Raw genomic sequence first — 26373 nt, 5'->3', positions numbered from 1 at the left:
CAGAGGGATCCCAGGAGACAGGCCCAACTGTGGTTAGCTTGTGGGGCTGGAATTCTGAGCCCCCACCCTGCTCGACAGTGTTCCTCAGACCCTGCCTGGTTCTCTTTCACCATCCCGGGACTTGGGAATGTTCAGAATGTTGGCGAAACAAATGAACTGATCCCCACAGAGCAGCCAGACCAAGAGCCTATTTCACAAGCTCCTTCATTCTTGTTTTCTCAGCAGTCAGAAGCAGAGCACCGAAACCCCAAACTCCCAACTGCAGACCACTGGCCTGGGCAGCAGCAGGCCTGACAGTCCTGGGATTGGATCGGCTAGGGACAGGCTGCCCAGCTCAGCTAGTGCCCACCTGTCCTGAGTGAGGGCCCCTGCTCCTCCCACGGGCCCTCCAACAGGGCCACACACCTGCCCCCAGACTGAACTCCAGAACTCTGACCCTGGCCTCCTTTATCCCAGCTGGCCCAGGTACCCCCTGTACCAGGTTCTAGCGCCCGGGGTGCTTCCTGTCCTGTGTGTGCTCCTTCCTGCCACTTCTGGGCTGGAGGACCCCCTACTTTCTCTCCTCCAGCTCCCAGCCTTCCTGCCCCTGTGGGAGGCTGAACTCTGACCCATCCAGCCTGGGGAGAGAAAGTGCAGAAACCACAGTGAGGTTTCCTTCCAAGCCTGGGTGAGCAGCTGGCTGGGGCTAGGGGCCTCTCCTCCTCCTCTCCCCGTGCCCCAACTGGGCCTGGGTTTGGGGCTGTGCCACAGAGGACCCCCAGGCCCTGGAATCTAGGCTCTCTGCTCCTCCCTTCCCCACTGGGACTCTGCTGGGAGGGGGATCCCAGGCAGGGGGGCAGCCACACCCAGAGCAGGGGGTGGGGACATGTGTTTATTTGAGGCACCAAAGCAGCAGAAGGGCTCCAGTGAGGGTGCAAGGGGTAGGCAGGGTGGGGGCCCAGATTAGGAGGCAGAGGAACCCCTGCCTTGCAGAGGCTGAGTGGGGTGGGCACAGCAAAGCCAATGAAGGGGATCTGTGGGTTCTGTAGGCTGTTCCCCACCCTTCCTTCCCCAAACAGCCACACTCGCCCCTGCAGAGCCTGGGACCACAGCCCCCCACATTCATAGGCATCCCGTGTGGTGCGGCCAGCCTGGGGCCACCAGGGCCTGGGGCTTAGGTGTCCCTTCCTGTATGGACACAGAACTCAATTCTGACCTCCCAGCACCCTGAAACTCCAGGGAGATCCTCACCCCTTTCCTGGTCCCCTGGTCCTGAATTGAAGGCAACTGGCCCCACCTGAGCAGGGGCTGGAACAGGTGGGCCTGACCCTGGGGCTAAGGGGGCAATTCCAGGTGCAGTGAGGAGTGAGGGGGCTGGGGGGTTCTGGGCTTTCTTTCCTGAGCTAGGGGTGGGGGCACAGGGTCTGAATGGTCAGGGGCCAGGCCGTAGCAGAGCTGGCAACAGGCTGAGCAGCAGCCCAATGCCCAGCAGGGTGGTGCTGGCCCGAAGCCCACCATCAGCTGCGCTGAAATTGCACAGGAAGCTCTGGCAGCAGCGGGTACCCACGGACGCCACACCGAGGTTGACACTTGGGCCAGGGCACATTGGGGAGCAGCCCTTGTTCAGGGTGTAGCCAAAGTCCACGACGTTCCCTGTGCAGGAAAACAAGTTTGTGAGGGGAGACAGCTTGGCTGCAGCAGACAGGGGAGGCGCCTGGCTGTGGCTGGGGAGGTGGCCAGGTAGATGGCAGGCTCTGAGACCCCCCCTATAACACTCACCAATGCCAGCAGCAGCGGACACGGTCACACAGTAGTTGTCCGAATTGGAGCAGACGGTCGGCTTCAGGCAGTACCAGTTGCTGTTCTGATTCGTGCAGGAGAAGCACACCAGCGAGTGGGCTGCCGGTAGAGGCCACACCTGTGTCAGGCCTGGGACGCCTCCAGCATCCCCTCCCAGGCCTGACCCTGGCACTTAAACCCAATCATTTGCGGACATTCATTGAGAAACCATTGCATGCTTAGGCCCTGGGCTGGAGCCCAAGGCAAGACGATGACACCAGACCTTGGTCATGTAACAGCTCGGCTGACACCCAAACACAGGATGATGACAGTGTGGGTGGGCCAGGATTGAGATTTCCAGGGGGAACAGCCTAGCAACTGATTGGGGGGAGAGAGACCAGGAAGGTCACATGGGAGCTAGCCTGGAAGGACCTCTGGGGCGTCTGCTCAGAGGAGAAAGGGAGAGGGAGAACCGGAGGAGGGTGAGGAGCCTGTGCAAAGGCCTGGGGGCCCCAAGGACATCTTACCTTGCTGCACACCCAGAAGGCCAGCCAGCAGCACCGCCAAGAAGACCTTCATTCTGGAGGGGACAGATGTCACCATCTAGGGACTCCAAAGCCAAAGAAGCCTGTCCTGCTCTGGAAAGATGGAGTTGGTCAGAGGGCCAGGTTGCCTGCCCCACGCCGAGGGCCTTGCTCTTCTCAAGAGCCACACACCCCCACTCTGTAAATGGGGATGTGGGGGTGGAGTGGGCGTAGACTAGCCACACTACTTTTAAGTCGAGGGCTTTTCTCCTTCCACTTGGTGCCCCTAAGCCTGGGGGCACTAGAGGCCAGACAGGGAGCTGGCCAGTTCTCAGAGTTACGCAGAAAAGAGGCAAAGAGAGTGGGCCTGGCACGGTGCTGGATGGAGCTCAGGAATGATATTGTTAATCTGTACCCAGTACTTTCCCCAGGCCAGGTCTGTGCCCAGACAACTCTCTCAATGTGGAGACCTGGGGGCAGTGCCTGGGCATGACTCAGGAGGAAGACCGCCCACTCCTTCAGTTCTGAAGACGACATTAGCTAGGCCATCTGCTGCACCCACCATCTGTGGCTGGGAAGTAGGCTCCTAGTCCTGGCTGCAGGAAGGGGCACAAGTGAGGTGAGGCTCGCCAGGGAGTCATGGGGTCTGCTCCTGGGTGAGCTGCAGCCAGACCCCTCCTCAGGTAGGAGCCCGGGCAGTAGGTAGGGAAAGAACTTGAAGAATGGCCAGTGGATGTTCTGGCTCCCTTATCTTGTGTGGCAGACTGTTGGAGAAGCCTGCTCCTTCCAGGGACAACCCTGGGGAGCACAGGGGCCACTGAGGTGGGGGAGGAGAATGCCAGGGAGAGATACATCTTGGGAGGGGCCAGCAAAGACCCTAAAGGGGAGAGCAAGAGGCCAGGCCCTGACCTGGGCTGACAGCGTTCTGAGAACAGGGGCCCCAGATGGCTAAGAACAGTGCAGAGCTCGGCTGGGACCTCTCCCCACCTCTAGGCAGCCCAGGGAGGAAGGAATCTCCATTTCCTCCTCCATCAAGTGAGGTTTTGGTGTGGAGGAACCCTGAGCTATGTCCAAGGAGGCCCTAGTATGCAGGGACACTAACAGGTCCAGCTGGCACTGCCACCTGTCCACCCAAGCCACACAACCAAGCAGGCAGCCAGATGGAGTTGTGCACCCCCGTGGAGTGCAAGGGCAGTTAGAAAAGCCAGGAAGAACTGTGTGATGTTCTCTGACCGGCAAAGGGAGTCAGCAGGCTATGGGGACAGTGCCACCTGGGTCCCAGGCTCACAGGAGCTGCCCAGTCAGCAAGAGAGGTCCGAGCCTCTCCTGGTCTCCAGGGATGGGAAGGAACCAGGTGGCTACCTCGGGAGGGCTGGGCTCATACGCCCCTCACTTGTACACACTGCACCGTCAATGCGGGAACAAAGAGCTTCCACCCTCTTCCTTCCGTCTGGGTGACCCACTAGGGCAGTTAATTCTCCCCTTCCTGCCAGGAGCTTGCCCAACATCCTGCGCCCCTCCTCAAGTTAAAAAGGCCGTCTTTCCCCAGTCCCACGCTGGGGAGTGAGGGGTGTCTGGAGTCGGGTGATGGACCCCAGTGGCTGTGGCAGTGAGTGGTCTCTGCTCGCTCCTGCCCCCTATCTCTGGGGGGAAGGTGGCAGAGTCTCAGCTCCCCGGGGACGCGCCGGCCCGCAGCCCCGGACCCCAGCCTCCGGCAGCCCCTCTCCCGCTCCCAACCTGCGCTCTTCTCCCCTCCCCCGTCGGTGCCATCCGCCGCGCGGGCTGGGCCGGGGAGCGCGCGCGCACCGCAGGGCACCACAGCGCAGTCTGTCCTGTCCCGGCGCGTCCCCGTGCGCTGCGAGGGCGCCCCAGGCCCCGGCCCAGCGGACTCACCGCCAGGGAACCCCAGCGCCAGCGGCCTCGCCGAGCTGCCCAGCCCTCGAGCGCTCCGGATGGCGGCGAAGTGGGCGACTCCCAGGCAGGCCGCGCGCGGGGCTGGGCGGGGGCGGGCGCGGGGCGGGCCCTGGGGCGGAGTCGGGGCGTTCCCGCGGGCTGGCTCCGGGGTCCCGGGCGCCGTCCGCTCCCGCACGGATTCCGAAGGGTCTGGCCCCGCCGCGCGGCGCAGGCTCCTCCAGCCGCAGACTCTGAGCTGCGCTCCGCGTCAGCCAGCTCGCTCTGGGCTTTCCTGTCACCGTCCTGGCACTCCCTGTGACAGACGAGGCGGCCGAAGCCCAAAGGGGGGCTGAGAGGTCTCCCCCAGTCCCCCGGCAAGACCGGGTTCTTCCACCTGGCCCTGGCTGTGCGCCCGGCCGGTCCTTCCTGTTCTCTTGAGGGTGGTGACATCGCGGGACCGACTTAGTGAGGTTGGACAGGTGACTAGTCACTGAAAACACCCCGTAACAGTCAGGGATGCGGTGGCAGAGGGCAGGTGGTGCGCCCACGCTGACCCACACGTGTTCTGGGGCTGAGCACAGAGGGGGCGACGCAGCAGTCTGGGAATCACTTCTGCAGAGCAGGGTATGGGAGCCAGGGCCAGGGTTGACAGACTCAGCAGGGCGGCCCCTCAAATTGGGGCTTCCTGAGGTCTTCTGGTCCCCATCCCCCTTCCAGACTGAGCAGTTTCTTGGCCGTCCCACAGGTAGGGTGGGGAGATGGAGCGAAGATTGGGAGGTTGGAGGTGTGGGTTCTGGCTTCTGTGGCTTCCCTGACCCAGGTCTGGCCAGGAGAGCTGGGTGGGGCTGGAACCCCTCCTTCCCCTTGAGCTCGGGCGTCTCCATTGCATCCCATCCAATCCTCAGGCAGGACCCTCACCTTGGGAGGACCCAAGAGCCCTCAGCCACAGGCAGGTTCTTGTACAAAGTCAGTCTGACCTGCCCCCGCCCCCCTCCATGGAAGCCCCAGTCCTCAGCCTGACCTTCCTGAATGCCTTCCGGCTGCCGTGTTCCCAGGGTGCACACAGAGTGCCTCCCCCCACCAGGTTGGCAGAGCCCTTGCCATTCTCCTGTCCCTGCATCAGGGGGCAGGGCTGGGAGGGCTGGCAGTCCCTCTTCTCCTCACGCCCTGCAGAGCCCTTCCTGCGCAGTTGTGGCGCGCTGGCTCTGCCACCTGCGTGTTCTCCAGGGCCACAATGCACACAGTGCGCTTCCGGTCAGGAGCCTTTGTGTTGCCACTTCTCAGCCCTGGGGTGGGGGTGCGGGGAGGCAGGAAAGGGGCTTCTTAACAGTACACAGGGAGAGAGGAGGGAACTGGGGAGTGGAGTGGGTGGCCTGGATAAAGCTGGGGCAGAGGAATAGGTCTGGGGTGCATTCGCTGTGGTGTGAGTGTGTGTGGGCACATGCGTGTGCAGTGTGTGAATGTACAGTAGAGGCTGAAGCTGGAGCTCTGTATGTGTCACCAGATGTCCCTGACAGGGTGTGGTGACATCCTTCAGTTGGGGTTCCATAGCTTTGGGAGTGATGCCCTGGCTGTCCCCAGGGGCAGGAGACATCTAGCAGGTGTGGCCCGGGCTGTCCCCCTGTGCTGGGTCCTTGGTGCTCTGCTCCTCCTCCTGGGTCTCACTGTGGGGGACAGGTGTGTCTGTCTGGGTGAGGCTGTCTCCTTCTGTCCATCCTTGGTTCTTCTACTTCCTTGCAAACTTTGGGCTAGTCCTGAATGGCAGAGCTCAAAAGCTCCTCCCAGCTGCTGTGGAGCCCCTCTTCTCTGTCTTGGGATGTGTCAGCTTTGTGTCTGCTCCTTGCTCCATGTGCCACTATCAGATGGCTGGGGCTTTCTGTGCACCCAGCACCTAGGGCCATCCTGGCTCTTGCCTGGTGCCTGGTGAGCATGGGGGGAGGGGAAACGGTTTGCCCCATTCAAGACAAGGCCCTTTGATTCAGAGCACAAGCTCTCCTGGGGGGCGGGAGGGGGGGCTGTGAGCAGAAACACTCAGCTTTTAAAGGGAGGGCCCTCAGTTCTAGGCTGTTCTTCAGCTACAGTTAATGATTCTAGTTGTTCCAACTCTGGCCAAAGGGGGCAGGAAGCTGTGACCTCCTGGCCTCCTGCCTCTCCCGCCTGCCAGGACCTGTAGCACAAAGAACCAAAGACATCCCTTGCCCTTCCTGGCCACTGGCCTGAGACAGGGATGCAGGTTTTAGTTCTTAAAAGAGTGGGGGAAGTTTTAGAGAGACAGAAAACATTTTTTGTTGTTTTTTTTTTCTGTCAGTTATGCAGACTCCCCACTCTCATCTGAACTGCCCTGTCTGTGTGGGAGGGGTGACTGCTGTTACACTCAAACTTAGAGCCAGCCATGTGGTGAATGGTGAAGCCTGTGGGGTCAGTCCTGGGCGTGGGTGGTGGGGAGCTGTGCGTGGGGGTTGGATAAGCCAGTTGGGCTTACAAGGCCCCTGGATGTCACCTTGAGGTCTATTTTTACAAAAGGAGAGCCTTCCCCAGAGGCTGTGCAGAGCCAGGGTTGCCAGCCAGCGCCCATTCCCTAGGGTCTGGACTGATGCCCGGGAGTCTCCATAATGGGCCCCCCCAGTCATGGTGGATACACTCACGTTCCCTCCTATACCCCCAACTCTGGGAATTCACTTCTCACCCGTAGAAGCCTCCTCTGACTGACTGGTGCCGTCTTCCCAATAAGGACTCTTCCTTTCCCTTCAACTCAGCCACCCCGCTGCCCAGACCAGGGACAGTCTGGGCTGATGGCTTGCTCCTTCCATGCTGGGTCTGCACATTCATTAAGCAGAGAATGGAACTGTCCTTGTTTTTTTGCTTCTGTTGAAATAGTCCTTCCCACAGATAATCCTGAACCCTTTACAAGGCCTCCAGCAAATGACCTTTGATCCCCAGGAACATGCTGAGTTACTGAGCTGTGACTGACTTCCACCACCTCCTGAGCTGCACACTGAATTCCTTTAAAAGACGCCCTTTCCTCTAACACATGGCTGTTGCCATTTCCCCCCCCAACTCATGGCTATCCTCTACCTGCTGCAGATATTTTAATAGATGTCCACCATTAACTCCACCAGGCCTGGTTCCCGACACCTTCCACCCTAATGGACACAAAGACCTTCTGATCCGAACTGTGCCATGGGCTTCCCTCTGTCCTGGCTTCATCCCACCTGCTGAGGTGCCCCCCAGCCCCTGCGGCCCTCACACATCTTGTGATTAGGAGTTTCAAACTCACCAGTGGCCTTGGGCTCCTCTTATGGTTGTCCGTCCCCAGGAGGCCTCCCCTTCAGTTTCTGGAAGCTCCTGGGTTTTTCTGAAGCTTCCTACCTCCAGGGTGTGGGGTAGTACCTCTCTGGGTGACCCACAAACTAGTGGGGCCAGAGACCAGAGTCCTGCTTGGGGGAAGAGAAAGGAGAAGGTGGGAGAGATTCTGTCCCTGAGGCCTGGAGCACCTGACATAGCAAGAGCCTGGAACAAGGGCTGTGGGAGTTACGATGGGGGAACCAGGGATGGAAGCCAGTATGTGTGTGTGTGGGACACCACAGGTCACCCCTGGTTTTCAAGCATGGATCACTTACTGCAAAATGGCCGTGTCTGTCAGAGTGCCCGTTGCAGCATTTGTAAAACAGACACAGCAGCACTGTAACCCAGATATGCCTAAGGTTTGGGGAAGCCCAGGTGGGGAGGGATGGACCTTACCAGGGCTTCATCAAGCCTTTGATGGTATTATAGTAGGACCTTTTTTTGAACCCCATTGTCCCATGAAAGGGTTATATATACAAAGTGATTCCCAAATGTAGAATGGGCCTAGAAACCAAAGAACAAGACAGACAAATCCAGTTTGGGATTTGGGGAACCTGCCCCCCCAATGCACGTGTCCTCTGGGCCTCTGGAGGCAGCCTCCAGTCAGGCAGGAGTGCTGTGTGCTGCAGAGCCTGGGGGTTGTGTGACAGCATCACAGTTGCTGTGACCTAAAGGTAGGGTGGACAGTGAGCACACATCCTCACTCTCAGGACAGTAAGTAAAGCAAGACAGGAGGTGTTCACAGCACAGGCACTCGTGGGCGTTGACATGGTGGAGCAGCAGTGGAGACTTCGCTCTTGTCTCCACGCCCATCGATTCCTAGTTATCCCTTCTTCCCTTTTCTTAGCAACAAGGCTAAAGTTCCCCCCCCGCTGGGTGAGTCCCATGGCTCAGCCCTTTCTGTCCCATTAGTTTCATTCCCATCCATGTTGTCTGTACTCACCTTATTTCATAAAGACTTTAAAACTCTTCACCTTCCTGGGATGAGTCCTTTGTCCTTTCTACCTCCCCTTACTCTCTCGTGAATGCTGACATTTTATTAGTGTCTGTAAACCCTTGAGGGGAAGCTGAGGTGGCAAATTGGAGGAGGGTTCTCTGTCAGTAGCTTGATTTTGCAGCAGTAATGTCACACGGGCATCTATGTAGAAGATAGTACATCTATGTAGGGATAAGTCACAGCAGTTACCTCGACCTGGGTAACGGGCATATTCAGCAGTGAATAGCCTGGTCCTGCGTGGTATCCAAACTGGTCAGCTTTTGCATTTGGCCTGCTCCCCTTGGCATTTGCAGGGGGAGCTGGTCAGTCCCTCTTTTCAGGGTAAACAGACCTTCTCGTGGCTTTTCCTAGCCCACCAGGCTGGCTCCCCTGCGAGTGTTCCCAGTGAGCCATGGGTCAGGCATCAGCCCCCACATACACACTTCTGCTCAGAGGCGTTAACCAGACACTGTGCCTAAATACCTTACTGACACCATTGCCCTCAGGAGGCCGACAATACTGATCTGCAAAATGCCACAGTCCCTTCCCACTGTGCCCTCTGGTTTCAGTTGTCACTTGGTCTTGTCCTCCCCCCTCACTGGCTGCCTTCTTGGTGACCACAGGTCCCAGAGGTACTTTTTATTGTCCCTGCATAATTTTCCCCTCTGTGGGGGCTCTGAGGCTAGTGGCCGAGCTCAGACAGCCCCACACCTGAGCTTGGTCCAGCCTGAGGCCAGCCCACCTCTTCCTGCCTCCTTAGCGCCTGTGGCCCTGCTGCTTCCTGCGCTTCGGACCGGCCAGCTCCTGGGAGCGGGGGCGACCATGTCTCTGCGTTCCACGGGTAACGTTTCCTTTCAGACTGGGGGCAGCACGGCCACGGCTCCCTACCGTCTGCAGCCACGTGGACGCAGGTTCCTCACCTTCCCCACGTTTTCATCCTTTCTCTTCCCCAGCCACATGCCTGTGAGCAGGGTCTGCCCTAGCAGACCCTACTACTCTGTTAACCAGCTGTTCAGAAAAAACCCAAAGCATGTTTTTCGTTCACTTTCCCAGCAACGTGACATCAGCACGGACTTTTGTGACCAGCAGGTGGTGATTTCTCTCCACCAGCAAAAGGGAAGCAGCTCTGCAGTGGACACAGCTGGGTGTCCAATGCCCACACTGTCTACTTGGGGAGAGCAGCGGTTCCCCCGGGGTGAGGGCTCAGTCCAAAATGTACCTGTCCAGGCACCATTGCAGGTCTGAGCTTCTGGAACTCCCGATCGGCTTCAAGTTGAGGCTCCCAGGACCCCCTCTTTGTGTCTGATCACCTTGCTGGAGGGGCTCACAGAAGTCAGGGAAACACCCTTGCTGGTTTACCTTAAAGGGTCAGCTCCACCCTTGGGTGCCCCTCCTGGCCTGTGGAGCCGGTCAGCGGCTACCCTGGGCCAGTTCCTCACACGGCCCTAGCACTGCACTCCCAAGATGGTGTGGCACCCCAGGATGGCCCCTTCCTCCAGGAAGCTTCTCCTGCAGACCCACAAGGAAGCCGTTGAGGCAGAGAATCTGGAAGGGCCATGGGAAAGTTCCTCTTCACCCTCAACTCACAAAAGGCAAAAAAGACAGACACATTCACTTAATGAAGAGCCACAGATACAGGGGAACCACCCACTTTTATGCTAATGTCCAACTAAGCATGGACAGCCTGTGGAATATGACTGGGGAAAGGGGGATGATCTGATGCTAGCAGGCCTCTGGAGCTCGGCCCCTCAGAGCAGCCTCCGCGGGGTGGGCAGGACCCTCTCTGGAATAGGGTCCTATGACCTATAAGTCACACAGGGTAGGTCAGAAGATTTTCTTATGGCCAGTTTCTACACAGAAAGATAAGAGTAGGGGTTTTTCTAGATTTTGTAGCTGGTTTGGGGGCAAAGGAGTTCTGGTTCCTATGACCCACCTTGGGGAAGAGGGGTTCTCATTTCCATGGCTGGCCTGGGGGAAGAAGGGGACTGAGAGACAGAAGGGGGGGAGGTCACTTTGGCTTCTGAGGCTTTCGTCTGAGGTCCTGTTTTCTGAGTCCCAGCAGTTTATTTGGGTCAAGCTTGAGGATTGCAACCCCAGAGCACATGTTCACGCTGCAGCAGTTACAGGCAAAAGTGGGACCAGGGAGTGGCGGATGCAAAGGCATGTGTCAGGAATCGGTCTACAGAAATAGCAAGGACTGGTGATGGGCTGTTAGTGCTAATCTACAGGGCACAGAGCCTGCTGTCTCACATTAATGTCTTTGTGGCCCTAATAATTTAATAGGACTCACATTCATTGGATAAAAGTTCTTTTCTTAATCCTAACTGGGTGTGTGCCGGCCTCCTGCTCTTCAGCCCTCCTGCAAACATTGAGAGGAAAGGGGGAGAGGCCCCATCCCCAGACAGCGCTGGGCTTTCTCGCCTTCCTCCCTGCCTCCAAGGTCAGCTCCTCACACTGCTTTTCTCTGGCAGATGTGAAAATAAATCAATACTGGTGCATTAGTTATGTAAAAAATAACTGAAACTTAGGGGTTCACAGTAGCAGTAAACATGTTATCTCCCATAATTATGACAAGTCATTGTTTAGAAGTGGCCTAAGTTGGATTGTTCTGCTGTGGGCCCTTTAATGAGCCAAGATGTTGGTGCTGAGGTCATCCGATGGTGCACTGTGCTGCGGGCAAGTCAACGCTGGCTACCGCCTGGGGCCTCAGGTTCTAGTTTCAGGGTCCTCCCGGCAGGGTCTCTGGAGTGTCCTCATGTTACGACAGCTTCCTCAGATGGAAGAGAGCACAGCAGAAGCTGGAGAGTTCTTTGCAGCCTGGTCTCTGAAATGACCCAGCATCACTGCCATATTCTGTCTGCCTAGTGTTAGTAAGAAGTGAGCCTCTAGGACGGATTCTGCTTTTTGAAAGGAGTGTCAGAGCATTTGTAAACATATTTTAAGAACACCACAACTAGGAATGAAAACAAAGATATAACTGTAAGAAAGGAAGTGATTGATTTATACAATATCAGGTACGATTTTATGGCAAGTAATTTGGTATATACGTACACACACGTACATACTTGTGTGCATGCGTGCAGTGGGTGATTATATATATATATAAAATTATATAATGTATTACCAGAATAAGTGAAAAACTTGGGTAATTTAATGAGAAAGGAAGAAATCAGCAAATTTGGTTAAGATTTATTTTTGCAGAAGGTGCTGAGCCCAGATGGTTTTAAAGCTCAGTTCTTTCAGTTGGTAAGGAACAGATTCTTCCAGTATTATTAAAAATATTCCAGAAAACAGACAGAAATGGAAAAATTTCCAATTTATTTTAGGTAGCCAAGTGAACTAAAATAAAATCCTAAGTTCTTGGTGGCTGCACAGACCCCGTCTTGGCCAAGGCAACCCCAGAGAAAATTTAAAACGGGGTCCCCAGCCATACAGGAAGGGAAGGCAGGTGCGCCTCATTATACCCGCTCCCTGTTAACGGCCAAATGGAAAGCAATTTTGTGACTAATCCGGAGCAGCATTCTCTTCTGATATAAATCCACCAGCTATGGAGTGGCTTTAACCAGGCTACAGAGGGTGTGCAGCGAGCGTTTCATGTCCTTGCCTTACCTTTGGACATAAAGGGACGTAAAGCTCAGTCACACAGAGTTCATGGTGTCCTTCCATCAACACTCATGACCTTGCCATAGCTTGTTAAATATATTTATTTGGCTACCCCACTCAGCATAGATTCCTGTCCCCCTTGTCCCTGCATGAAGCATCTGCTCTGGCTCCTGGCTGGGTTTCTGTTCCCCCTCCTGTCAGAATGGTCACACACAGGCTGCAACCTTTTATGAAAAACAAAGCTTTCCTTTCCAGATTTATGAACTTCCTCATTTTTCAGTTAACAGCTAATACAAAGTTCATATAAATTTTGATACAGTATGAAAAAAATGCTCTAAGTAAGCAATAGAGATGCAAAAAGTTGAAATAAAATGCCGTAAATTCATTCCCAGTCATTTATTACACAATAATACAATAGGCCTGCATACCTATTATGTAAGATTGGAAGGTTCTTTTGGTGTGGGACAAGGTACAGTGAGCCTTGGAGAAATGGAAGGCAGAGCTCTTTGTCACAGATCCAAATAAGAAAGGCTGCCAGGCGGGGCCACACAGTGGGTGGCCCCAGGGGCAGGGCACCAGCCACCTGGTGCTGTCGGGCAGCTCATGTGTGGCCAGCAGGGTTGGAGTAGTTGGGTTTTGTGGGCTCTCTGTGGATTGGCTAATTTGAATAATTTTGGGCACAGGGCTCCCCTGGTGGGCTCTTGGCCTCGGTAGTCTGGGGTGTAGGAGGTGGGTAAGGCAGCAGTGGGCTGAGGACTTGATCAGCTGCTTGGAGAAGGGAGCTGACCGGCCTCCAGCTGGGGCCTCAAAATTGGATTGAGATAGCACATCAATACCAATGGCAATCAAGCCATATTACCATGAGGGCCAGGAGGGCAGAGTGTGTCCCAGAGCAGGGGTGGCTGTCACATGCAGAGCACCTGGTGCTGGTGGGGCAGGAATCTCTGTGCTCTGAGGCCCAACCCTGACAGACTTGCCCAGGCCTCGCCACTCTGTTAAGCACTGATGTTGCCCTTGCCTCTGCTCACCCTCTGCAGGGCTCTTGAAGACACACTCGTGGGAGTCACTGTCATCAGCGCCTTGTGGGGGCAGTGTGGCCAGCATGGCTGCCCTTGAGGGCACTGGCCCCAAGACTCTCCAGGTTCCTGAACCATTGCATGGGCAAAAGCATCCCCTCCACTGGGACACTTGCTTGGACCGTCACCAATGAACCCCTCTGTGTGAGCCACTGCTCGTGCCAGGGACTGGCTGCCTCCTGTGTCCCCTCCACTTCAAGGGGACTCTCCCTGGCCAGGCAGGCCATGGCTGGCCCAGCCTAAGACCCCATCCCTGGCTGCTTTGCTGCACTGTGCCCTGCTTGGGTCTTTGAGGGGCAGATTCTGAGACGGGACTAGGTTTGTGAGACTATGGAGGTATGGAGACTTTAAGGCTTCTGTGAGAGCGGACACAAAAAAACCCTTCAGATTTAAAAAGTCCTCAGCCTGGTCGGGGCATCGTCCTCAAGCAAAAGTTGCCCATCAGAGGGCTCTTGCCTCAGCAGAAATGGCCCAGTTCAAGCATCCCGCAGGCCCTGCTGTGCTCTGGAGCAGTCAGGAGGAAGCGGCATACCCAGCATTGGCCGGCTGTGCTCTCTCCAAGGGGCTTCCATATGCGGCCAGCAGGGGGCAGCCACGAGCTGCAGGGTGTCAGGTCCCCAAAGGACCACTCACCATCTTCATCTCTTGCTTGGTGCCTGAGACCTATGTGTCAGAGCTTATCTGTAAAATTTCTGCTAGGGAAGGCAGACAACTCACCTCCTAGATCTGGGTAGGAGAGGAGGGAGAGAGCCGGCTGGACCAGCCTCATTCCCAGCCCCTCAGGGCAAGGGTCAGAGAGCCTGGGCCGTTGGTCCTATCTGTCCCTGAGAGGCTGGGAAGGTGGGTGGGGTCAGAGCCTGGGCTTCTGCATCAACTCAGCTGAGACTCAACAGGCATCAGCCCCAAGAGCAAGAGTGCTGATCTTTTTGCTGATCTTTTACAGGTTTGAGGCAGGGCAGGAGAGGTTACTGTGCTAGCAACTGTTGTCAGGTAGGATTCCAGCTGGTTTCCCAATGAGACCTGTTCACTTGTGGTTCCCTCCCCACCCCCAGCCTTTGTGTCCTCCACTTCCTCATTTCTCTGGCTGGGTCCCAGCAGGGGGTGGTTTCAGCAGAGGTCACTGTATGGCCAAGGTGGAGTGCTTTATGCTCAGAATAGAGTGTCCTGGGCCTGCTCCTCCAACCACCCTTCCAGGGATGCTGTGGGAAGCAGGCTTTTGGAAGGGCTGCACTCTCAGAGCGGCATTGGCTACAGAAACCTCTGCCCAGCAGAATGGAAGGTGGAGGGGTTTACCTGTGTGGGCCAGCCCTGGCCCGGTGTTACACATGCACGTCTGAGCCTCTGGTAGATTTGGGGTCTGACTTTATATACTTGTGCAATGTCTGGGGTGCCAAGCCAGTAAGTTACATGGAGCGCAGTCTTGCAGCATTACTGACCTTCCTGGTCAGGTGTAGGACGAAGACAAACAGCAGATCGCAGGGGACACAGAAGCCCCGGAGGGCTCAGAAGCTGTAGTTCGTGATTCAAGATGTCAAAACGCATCAGGAAGCAACTCACCGAGGGCCACACACAGCAGGCACAAAACAGAGCACAATTCTTTCCACAGGTTGAGACATGACTTAGTGTATACTTTTAAACAATATGTAAGAGCCTGGAAATAAGACAAAATAAACAGGCTTCCAAGTTATGATGAAAGGAAGATTTGAAAAGGAAGTAAACTGAGTTGCTAGAACTACTGTATGAAAAACTAAATTTTCACTTTCTGTGCTGAGAAGAGCTCCTCGAGGCCATCCAGGGCTTTCTTTCTTTCTTTCTTTTTTTTTTTTTTGAGAAAGTCTCACTATGTCACCCTTGGTAGAGTGCTGTAGCATCACAGCTCACAGCAACCTCCAGCTCTTGGGCTTCAGTAATTCTCTTGCCTTAGACTCCCAGTAGCTGGTACTACAGGTGCCCCCCGCAACACCTGGCAATTTTTTCTTGCAGTTGTCATTGTTTAGCTGGCCTGGGTTGGGTTTGAACCTGCCAGCCTCAATGTATGTGGCCGGTGCTGTAAACACTGTGCTACGGGTGCCGAGCCCATCCAGGGCTTTCTTCACCCACTAGAGCATCAGGGTTGAGGCCTCCTGTAGGAGAACTCAGGGCAGGTGAACCATCTGAAACCCCACAGCTTCCTGTCCTCTGCCTGCGCCCCACCCCGCCAGCCCCTGACTCCACCCTGTGAACTCAGGCTGCACCTGCTTGCTGCATCCAACCTTCCAGCTGCTTCTATGGATTCTTTGGAAATGCCCCAAACTTAAAAAGTTCTGGTGATGCTGATAAAAAAAAAATAAAAGAAGGCACACATAATATGAATGAAAAAAGAATATTATTGTGAATTTTATAGACATTAAAATGATGCTAGGATGCAATGAACTTCATACTAACAAAACTTTTTTTGTTAGATTTGGGGTCTTGTTATATTGCCCAGGCTAGTCTCAAACTCCTGTGCTCAAGAAATCTTCCCATCTTATTCTCCCAAAAGGCTAAGATTATAGATGTGAGCTACTTGCACCTGGTTTGGCTTATAATTTAGGCATGGAAGCCCCTTCAAACCATGTCCTTTGGAGGTGCTTGTATCATCCATGAGCCATGTCTGTAGTTTACGGCACAAAAAGATGCTCATTTTTTTTCTTTCCCTGCCCAGCTTTGGAATCCTTCCTTTAAGAAGGAAGGTCTCTGGGCACTAGGGTGTTAATGCTGTTCGGCCCACTGAGTGGACATGGATACTTACATACGCACATCTATAAGCATCTGCACGCCTGTCTGTGTCTCCAGGCAACAGCCAAGCGTCCTTACCTATATTCTCAATTCCAAGATGACACCTCAGGATTTTTTCCAGCCTCTCAGATTTCTGTGTTTGTGACTATCTTCCCCAGCAGTGAGCAACTTCATCTTCACTATCCTCAATATGTTAATATTGATTTACTTATCAACTCCTTATGGCACGGATGACTTCCATCCACCCTCTGCACCCATGGACATGCTTCTTCCTGGCACGGGGCCCACTGCCCTGCACTCTGAGAGGCTCCGTCCACTCCTGCTGCCCCAGTGTCCTCAGAGGCCAGCGTGTCTGCCCACAGCTTTGTGCACCACCAGACCCCACCTGCACCTGAGTGTGGCTTCCCAATCTTCATCACTTCTCCATGTGCTCAACTCTCTGTGCCACGAGAGAGAGGGAAGGAGTTTTAGTCTGTAGTGGCTGCTGTAACATCATGCTACAGACTGGGTGGTTTATGAGCAACAGGAATTTGTGTTTCATGGTTCTGGGGGCCAGGAGATCCAACGTCAAGGTGCTGGCAGACCCTGTGTCTGGGGAGAGCTTGCTTTCTTGTTCATACATGTGACCCTCTCCTCCTGTGGTGGGAGGGGCAAGTGAGCTCCCCAAGGCCTCTTTCATAAGGGCACTAATCCCATTTCTGAAGGCTGTTCCATCATGGCCTAGTCACCTCCCTAAGACCCATGTCCTTGGGGGTTAGGATTTAAACATGGGAAGTTGGGGGGGACACAAACATTCAGGTCATGGGAATCTACCCCGCAAGATTTATGTCTTCATGTGCAAAATACATTCACTCCATCCTAACAGACACAAGTCTTAACTCGTTCCAGCGTCAACTCAATAGTCGAATTCCAAAAAGTCTCATCTAAATAGCCTCTAACTCAGACATGCAAGAGACTCAGCTCATGATGTATCCTGAAGCAGATTTCTCTCTGGCTGTGAGGCTCTGAAATCAAACATGCTTCCAAAAGACACTGGAGGGACAGGCATTTGACTGATGCTCCCATTCCAAAAGGGAGAGAAAGAAAAGAAGAAAGAGGTAACAGGCCTTGAGCAAGTTTGAAACCAGACAGGGCAAACAACATTACATCTTAAGGCTCAGAATAATTTTTTTTTTTTTTTTGGTAGAGACAGAGTCCCACTTTATTGCCCTCGGTAGAGGGCCGTGCTGTCACACAGCTCACAGCAACCTCCAACTCCTGAGCTTAAGCGATCCTCTTGGTTCAGCCTCCCAAGCAGCTGGAACTACAGGCACCCGCCACAACGCCCGGCTATTTTTTTGTTGCAGTTTGGCCAGGGCCAGGTTTGAACCTAGGGAGCTGGCACCCTATCCACTGAGCCACAAGCACCACTCAGAATAAATCTTTTTTTTGTCCTGATATTCTGTCCTCCAGTCCCACTAAGGCAGTGGTCACAGTGTCTCTGTCCCTGGGCCCAATCCCCTTTATAACAGGGCTAAAAGTCTGACAATGAATGGTGAATTGTTTTCTGTAAATTCCTGTGGAACAACAAAACTTGTTTGCCTGTGCTATGTATTCTAAGCTGTTGGTTCCCTATTTTATTTTTTAACCACAGGATTCAGTGGTATTATTTAACCCAGAGGTCACAAGATCATCACTGTCCAAGATAAGAACCTAGTGACCTAAGACCAAAACTGCTGATTATGAACAAGCCACAATGGCCCAAGGACCCAATGACCTGTTTGAATCCAACCACCGAACAACCCCTTTAACCAGCCAGGTTTTCTTATTATGAGCAGGCGGATGGTCTTTCAGACATTACTCTGCCACCTTCCTCATTTGCTGGAAAATTAATAAATCTCTCTTTCCTTATCTTCAACTTCTTGTCTGTGTTCCTGCTGATGTGGCCCCAAGAACAAGAACTGAGCTTTCGGTAACACCTCCCTTTCAGTACAGGGAGGCTGGGAATTCTTCAAAGGTTTACGTTCTGATTCGCCTTTAAAAACTTTCAACTTTAGATCATTTTTCTCTTCTTCCATTTTACTCTCAGCTGTTAAATAATAAGTGACAGAAAATGAGAGTCACACTCAACTGAGGTTGATTAAGCCACAATTTTGAGGTCTCACCCAGGAAAGGCACAACTCACAAGGCACCTGTGTGGACTGGGCTCTGCAGAGAAGGTCTGAGAACGTCCGAGACATTGCATTGAATGGGGAAAGCTGCACAGGGAAAAGGGCGGGGTGAAGGCAGTGAGCAGTGGGGCCATCGATGGTGTCCTTGCAAAGTTCTATTTGGTGTCAGTGGATCTCCAGAAGAGGCGGTGAGCTGCTTTTTCCTTTAGAAAAAATATTCAAGGGCACTAAGCAGCAACTTCAAGACTTTGCTTAGAAATTTCTTTAGCAAAAGGCTGGTGTGGTGGCTCATACCTGTGATCCCAGCACTCTAGGAGGCCAAGGCAGGTGGATTGCTTGAGCGTGGGAGTTTGAGACCAGCCTAAGCAAGAGTAAGACTCTTGTCTCTACTAAATAAATAAATAAATAAAAAAATAAATAAATAAAGAATAGCTGGGTGTCATGGTGGGCACCTGTAGTTCCAGCTACTCAGGAGACTGAGGCAGAATGATCACGTGAGCCCAGGAGTTGGAGGCTGCAGAGAGCTATGACACCACAGCACTCCATCCAGGATGAGACTTTTTTTGCAAAAAAAAAAAAAAAAAAAGAATAAATAAATTTCTTCGGTCAGATATCCTATTTCTTCACTTGCAAGTTCTGCCCTCTGCCAGCACTGGGATGGGAGCATGGCTCAGTCAAGTTCTTTGCCACTTGATATCAAAGACCACCTTTCCTCCAGGTCCTCAAACATGGTGCTCACTGCCCTCTGAGACCTCATTGGAATGGCCTTTACTGTCCATAATCCTACCGAATTCTGTTCTTGACCATGAAGAAAATAGAGATTTTCTCTACGCCTCTCCCCTTTTCTTTCTGGGCCCTCACCAGGATTGCTCTTTAAGGTGACAAAGATTCTTTACTTGAGCAAACTTTAGTCAGAGTCCTGAGCCTTCTCCCTGGCCCATCTGTTCACTTCCTTGTAAAATCCAGTTTCAGCAAGAGCCCAGTCACCTCTGTTTAGCAGGAGACACTTGTCCTCAGTATCTGTCCCCTGACATCTGATCAGGTTCTTTGTCCCCTCCATGGCCTGTCCACACCAGGAATCCTGTGAGGTCAATTTAGCCAGAACCCCCTTGGCCCAAGGTCTCCACCTGTGGACACCACTCACCCCTGTCCACCCTGCCCCTTGGCTGCCACTTTCCATCCACTCGGCTGCCTCTGGAGTTGGGCCTGGTCTCCCTGACTGCAGGAGCCTGCCTTACCATGCTTTGACAATGACCACTGAATACTTTTTCCTTTTACAAACTGTAGTTGTCAGGTTCAAGTTTGTGTTCCCTCGTCCTTGGTTCCCAGAGCTGAGGAATGGGCTCTGGAACCAAGGTGATGACGGATCAGACATAGTTGTTTGCAGGCAAGTCACATGGGCAGTGTTTGTTGAAGGGTGAAAGGATGTCTCACAAGGCCAAGGCACGGCCCAGAGAGTGACGAGCTTGCCCCACAGGTGGAGGAGAGCCCGTGTTTAACAGGGATTTTATGTTTTTAATGTTGGTTTCTTAATTCAATGTCAAGTGAGGACAAAATGTTCATTATTTTCCTTGGAAAGGGGTGGAGAATTTTTGAGAATTGATACCTACCTACTTTTTTCCCTTCTATGTCAGGGCTGGGATCTGGGGGTGTGGTTCATCACACTAATGGATGCTAATGGGAAAAGGATAATTTTGGTCAGGAATTCTTACTTTCTGTGCATGCTCCCAGGCTGGAAAAGCCCCTAACCTCAAGTTCTTACTTTTGGGGTTTCTTTTCTCTCTTTTTATTAGTCCCAATTCTCAGCCCCTGACCACATCCTCTTACCTCCTGTCCTGCCATCTACGCCTTCCCTAGCAGCAGTGCAGGCCTTTCTAGCAGGCACCGCAAACCCTTCCAGCCTCGACTCACCCCCAGTTACACAGCTGCGCCCATACTTTAGGTGTGTGTGCAGTAGCACTGTTTTTGGAACCAGCTTCCTGTCTTAGTCCACTCAGGCCACCAAACAGCAGAGATCTATTTCTCACAGTTCTGAAGGCTGACAAGTCCAAGATTAAGGTGCCAACAGACCTGGTGTTGGGAGGAATGCCTTCTGACTGTGGCTTCACATGCTGGAGGGGCAGGAGGGATGTCTGAGGCCTCCTGCATGAGGTCATGTGCTTACATGGCCCAGTCCCTTCCCAGGGCCCCGGCTGAAATGTTCTGTGTATGTCTGTTAAGCTTGTTTGTTTTAAAGTCATGTTTAGTTTCTCTATTTAGTTCTTTTGGAGAATCTATCCAGTTTTGCCAGTGGAGTGTTGAAGTCCTCAGCTACTATGATGTTCTTATCAGCCCATGTATCATTCTCCAGGATTGACCCTATCCTAAGACCCGGCCCCCCCTCATAGTAGGGGTTAGGATCTAAGCATGTGAATTGGAGTCAGGGGCCACAGACGTGCTGACCACAGCAGAAGGGAAAAAGAGGGAAGGGAAGGAGTGTCTGGGCAGGAGACCCCACAGGAGAATTAGCGGTGCAAGTGTCTCATTAGTGGGAGTGCCCGGCAGGGGAAGGGGCTCACTGGTGGGAGTGCCCGGCAGGATAAAGGGAGAAGGTCACAGTTGACTGTGTCCTTGTGAAAGGAAGGAGGAAGGAGGGGTGAGTGGGAGAAACCTGGACTGGAAATTAGGGGAGAAAGCCTCTGCCAGGCTGGTGTCTGTGCTGAGTCTGGCGTCGCCCGCCATTCTCTGGCCCAGTCAGTGGTCCAGGCTGTAGCAGCTGGGACCCTCCTCTGTGAAAGCTCCTCATCTCTCCTGACTCACGGCCTGGGCTGCATACACTGCTGGATGCCATGTAAGGGAAGGGAAGATGGGAAGTTTGTGAGAGGAGACACTTCATCTCATGGCTGTCTTGTGGATCTTTCAAGCTTTTGCTCATTCAGTGACTTAGGAGAGGGATTTTCCCCCGATTCTTGGCAGAGACCCCTCCACCTCAGAGCCGAGAAGCAGTCTGAGATCCCTGCTCTTCATCAGTGACCCCATGGCCACGGGCAAGCACAAGTCTCCTGCCCAGCACACCTGGCCCCACATTCTTGGGGGGCCACATCCTCACCATCTTTAGTGGGCTAACCCCCAGCAAGTGTATTTTGAACATTTGACTAAAACCTACTCTAAGAAATATATTTTACAATATGGATAGTGTATATAAATCTCTGGGTTTTCTGTTCTACTCAGTTTTGCCTTATTTCATTCCATTTTTCATTTAAAAAAAATAACCAAAAGTTAAAAGCTACTATTATTTCCAAACCTACAATTGGGAAAGCACAACAAAAGCCCCTGGTGACTGACATTTTGTCATTAGATGATGGATTAAGACTTTCTACAGGGATACTCATGTTAAAAAAAAAAAAAGCTTGGGAATAGAATATTAAGTGGAAATGAATCTGATTTGAGCTAAGAAAGCTGACCCCTGGCTACCATCTGTACCCCTGTGCCCTGCTTACAGAGTGGAGCATGGTCTCACTGACTTCTGCAGCCCTGGAGACTCTGCCTTGTTCTCTATTGTGTAGTGAGGCTGTGTGTGCATGTGTTTGTGAGTTTGTGAACATGCATGTGTGCACACACATCTGTGCATGTGTGCATGCATGTGAGAGGAGTGGTAAGGAGCCAGGCTGCCTCTGCGGCATCCCTCTTGGTCTCCTGTGCTTGGAGGAGCTCTCAGACCCCCCATGGAGTGGGGCCCAGTGCTCAATCTGAGACCCTGAGACAGGCAGGTGGAGGTTGACACAAGCCTTCCCATGGGCAGCTCAGGGCAGGGAGCTCTGGGCGAGGGTTCTCAAGTGGGGGAGGGCGAACAGCCTATTAGGCAGCACCAAGGCAGCAGGGAGGGACAGACATAGAGACCAAGGGAAAGGAGGAATTGCAGTCTGTGCTCCATGTTCTGATGAGGGGCCTGGGACAAGTGGGCAGGCGGCATTGGTGAGCAAGAGCGTGAGTGACTGGTACTCAACAAGCAGCAACACCAGTGCAGATACACGCGTGCAGATGCAGCACAGCTGCCGGACGGCTCATAGATAAGATACACGTGTGCAGATGGAGCATAGCTGCCGGGCGGCTCATCGATAAGATACATGCGTGCAGACGGAGCACAGCTGCCGGGCGGCTCATAGATAAGATACACGCGTGCAGATGGAGCACAGCTGCCAGACGGCTCATAGATATATCATTCACCTGACATTTTCAATTCATCCTAAATCATTATCTGTCATTCATTCATACATCCCTAATGTTCATATTCCAGACATTCACTGAGTACCAGGGAGAAATCAGAACAGTTACAATGCAGCCTGGGCCTAGGGGGAGAGGTCGGGTCTGGCCACCTCTGCTCACCCTACCCACTCCTGCCTCCCACCCTATGGCTGACCAGAGGAGTGGTGTCCCTGCCCGTCTGACCCTGGGGTTCTCCTGGTGTCTTAGTCTGTTTTGTGCTTCTGTAACAGAACCCACAAACTGAGTAATTTATAACAAACAGAAATTTCTTCTCTCACAGTTCTGGAGGATGGGAAGTTCAAGATCGTGGTGCTGGTGGGTTCTGTCTCTAGTTGTAACAGGGTGCCTCATTGCTGCGTCCTCTGGGAGGAAGAAACTGTGTGCTCCTGTGGCAGAGGAGGGAGAGGGCTCACCCCCACAGGCCCCCTTTGGGGCAGCACTAGAATATTTATAAGGTCAGCGACCTCATCACCTAATACTTCCCAAAAGGCCACACCTCCAGCACTGTTGCATTAGAGATTAGGTTTTAGAGGGGACACATTCACTTCATGGCACCTGGCCTTTTCTCCGCTCAGCCAAGCACACACTGAGCAGTCTCCTGTGAGACTATGTCTCATCTCTGGGACCAGCAGACACCCTACCAGGGAGGGGACTGACTGCAGAATTGACAGTTCTTGTCCAAGGTGTATATATCCTTTACTGGAGGAGACAGAGAGAAATCTGGGCTCAAATCCTGACTTTTTAGCTACCTACATGCTATGTAGTCTTAGGCTCAGGTAAGTTATTCATCTCTTAGGACCAGAGAAATGCTAATTTCTGTTTTGCAGGATTGTTCTTTATGTAACAGTGTAAGGGTAAATATAAATCAAAATTAAGAAAAAACAGTTATCCCTACTGCAAAGGTAAGAGACTCCCCTCTCCCTTTTGTGAATTATTTCTCTACCCCTGTGAGATGTACATAAATTTTCTAAAAACTCATGGCTTCTTCTGGATTACCACAGGCTGACTATGGCGGCCTTGGGTTTCAGATGAACTTGAGTCAGGTGGGTCTCAATGGCTGTGAGCTTCAGGTGTGCACAGAGCTGTACTAGTCTCCCCAGTCGTGGGCTTTGGGTGTGCTGCAGCACTGCACCAGCCCTGTCAGTCATGGGATTTTAGTCCACTGTTGTGCTGATCATGGTGGCCCTGGTTTCAGGGCATTTTTTAGCACTACGACATGTGCAGTGATCATCAGCTTAGGGACCACAGCAGATGATGTGTTCAGATTTCTGGTCAGACATACTATTGTAGAGCCCTGACCAAGCCACACTGCAAAGTACATTCTTATTCAATGCACAGTCATTAGCACATGATCACAAGGACCAGGAACAATCAGGGAAACATGATGTCACCAAAAGGACAAAATAAAGTACCTGTGACTGACACTAAAGAGATGAAGCTATATGAACTGCCTGACAAATAATTCAAAATAATTATTTGGAGTGGCGCCTGTGGCTCAAAGGAGTAGGGCACTGGCCTCATATACTGGAGGTGGCTGGTTCAAACCTGGCCCTGGCCAAAAATGGAAAAAAAAAAATTATTTGAAGGAAGCTCAGCAAACTTAAAAAAAAAATGCAAGGAAATAATTCAATAAACTAAGGAAAACATGGAATGAGAAATGAGACATTTAATGGATAAAAAAATAATAAAAATTCTCAGAAATCCTGGAGCTATAAGAAACAAAGATAAAATAAAAAATGCAATAGAAATCATCAATAACAGAATTGATTAAGCAGGAGAAAGTATCTGTGAAACTCAAAGACAGGTTATTTATAATATACAGTCAGAGAAAAAAAATGAAGGCTGGAAGAGAATGAGGAATGCTTACATGATTTATGGGACATCATAAAAGAACAAATATTTAGTCATTGAAGTTCAAGAGGGAATAGAGAAAAACAAATGGGTAGAAAGCTCATTTATTTATTTATTTGTTATTATTATTATTTTTGAGACAGAGTCTCAAGCTGTCACCCTGGGTGGAGTGCTGTTGTGTCACAGCTCACGGCAACCTCAAATTCTTGGGCTTAAGTGATTCTTTTGCCTCAGCCTCCCAAGTAGCTGGGACTACAGGTGTCCGCCACAATGCCCGGCTGTTTTTCTTTGTTGTTGTTGTTGCAGGTCCAGGTTTGAACCTGCCAGCCTCAGTGTATGTGGCCGGCGCCCTCCCCACTGAGCTACAGGTGCCACTCTAGAAAAGCTTAGTTAAACAAATAATAGCAGAAAACTTTACAAACCTGGAGAAAGCTACAAACATCCAGGTACAGAAAGGTCAAAGGTCACCAATCAGATTCAGTTTAAATAAGACTATCCCAAGACATACATGTATTATCATCAAACTGTCAAAAAATCAAAGATAGAATCCTGAAAGCAGTAAGAGCAAACAAACGAGTCATATATAAGATAATTTGAACATGCCCAGCAGCAGAAGTTTCAGTAGAAACTTTACAGAAACCTTACAGGCAAAAGGGAAAGGGTACTGAAGGAAAAAAACAAAACAAAACAATTGTCAACCAAGAATACTATACCCAACAAAATTCTCCTTAAGAAACGAAGGATACATAAAGACTTTCCCAGATGAACAAAAGCCGAGGGAGTTTGTTGCCAACTGAGAAACTAACTGCAAGGCGGCCGACTGAGGGTCCCCTGCACGGGCACCTTGCCTGAACGCCCAGGGTCTGGCAGACAAAGGGAGAGAAAGCACTATGAAATTCACACACACACACACACACACACACACACACACACACACACACACACACACACACACACTGTGTTCTGACCTGTGAGAGATGACACCCTATCAGCACCTCATGAGGCTAACAGGCAGCGTCTTGAGCCCAGTATCCATGGGTATTTATTAGAAAATTAGGGGTATGTATTCACAAAGCAAAAAGAGAAAAGGTAACAGTTTCATGTTCTAATTAAACAGGCAGTTCTTTGTTCAAGGAAGAAAGTTATCAAGCTGAAGGACAGGAGTATTAAGCTACAGATCAAAGAATATTTTGGGGAGAATTTTTTTTCTTTTTAGACAGAGTATCACTATGTTGCCCTAGGTAGAGTGCTGTAGTGTCACAGCTCACAGCAACTTCCAACTCTTGGGCTTAAGTGATTCTCTTGCCTCAGTCTCCCAAGCCACAACACCCGGCTATTTTTTGGCTGTAGTTGTCATTGTTGTTTGGCAGGCCCAGGCTGACCAAACCCGCCAGCTCTGGTGTATGTGGCTGGTGCCCTAGACACTGAGCTACAGGTGCTGAGCCCTTTGGGGAGAATTTAATGAGGGAAAGTTACAGTCGTTAGGTCAAAGTGCCTGCAGCTGCAGGGTATCTGGGGGGGCCAATTATCAATCACTTTCTAGTTTTATTTATATTCTTGTCTCTAAGCTGCTGATCTCTAACTAGACATTTCCTAGACTATTTTCTTACTTACTCTGCTGGACATTAAGACCCCCCTTCACTATACCATAGGCGTGCTTCGCAGTGAAGGGGCTGAAACTCAGGACCATAACCCGCTTGAGTTTTCAGGGGGAATGCCAGCCTTCTCCGGCTTTCACCCACAGGAGTTCATCACCATCAGGCCTGTCTTAAAAGAAATGCTAAAGGGAGTTCTTCAAGTTTCATAAAAGGATTACTAATGAGTAACACAAAAACATTGGAAAGTAAAACACTCCCTGGTAAAAGTAAGTACACATCCAAATTTGAAATGCTGTAATTTTGTAATGGTGATGTGAATCACTTATATCTTTAAAGTGAAGGTTAAAATATAAAACTATTAAAACAATAACTACAATAATTTGTTAAAGAATGTGGAATATAAAAAGATGTAAGTTATGATATTACTTTTTTCACTCAACTAATGTTTCATTGTGGAATATTTTAATCATCTTTTATTACCATAATTATTATTAAATTTCAGATTAATATAAGGGTACATACAATTAAGATTACGCTGCTTGCATTTGTAAGGTGAAGTCCAAGTTGCAGTTGTGTTCTTCATTCAATAAGTATACT

General features: G+C 51.7%; 1 protein-coding gene across 2 annotated transcripts; it reads right to left on the bottom strand.

Annotated features, from left to right (window-relative positions):
- Positions 1-187: 187 nt before the first annotated feature.
- On the bottom strand, positions 188-4309 carry LY6E (lymphocyte antigen 6 family member E). Of its 2 annotated transcripts, none has more exons than XM_053559328.1 (4): positions 4176-4309; positions 2286-2396; positions 1759-1878; positions 188-1632 (listed from the first exon to the last, which is right to left on the bottom strand). In XM_053559328.1, the coding sequence occupies exons 2-4, from the start codon at positions 2359-2361 to the stop codon at positions 1412-1414; spliced, it is 417 nt and encodes a 138-aa protein (XP_053415303.1). In that variant the 5' UTR covers positions 2362-2396; positions 4176-4309; the 3' UTR covers positions 188-1411. The 2 variants fall into 2 exon arrangements, with proteins under 2 accessions (XP_053415303.1, XP_053415304.1); XM_053559329.1 differs by having other exon boundaries at positions 2286-2391; positions 4176-4305.
- Positions 4310-26373: the final 22064 nt, after the last annotated feature.

This window comes from Nycticebus coucang, chromosome 13 (assembly GCF_027406575.1).
Source record: "Nycticebus coucang isolate mNycCou1 chromosome 13, mNycCou1.pri, whole genome shotgun sequence".
Taxonomy (NCBI): Eukaryota; Metazoa; Chordata; class Mammalia; order Primates; family Lorisidae; genus Nycticebus; species Nycticebus coucang.
This window is presented reverse-complemented; position numbering and strand designations above follow the sequence as displayed.

Bases quoted from the DNA above. Each gene is read 5' to 3' on its own strand.
- LY6E (XM_053559328.1), bottom strand. From the start codon at position 2,361: ATGGTGACATCTGTCCCCTCCAGAATGAAGGTCTTCTTGGCGGTGCTG. The intron at 1,879-2,285 runs GTAAGATGTCCT...CTCTACCGGCAG, and splicing joins CCTTCTGGGTGTGCAGCAAG to CCCACTCGCTGGTGTGCTTC. The intron at 1,633-1,758 runs GTGAGTGTTATA...TTTCCTGCACAG, and splicing joins GTCCGCTGCTGCTGGCATTG to GGAACGTCGTGGACTTTGGC.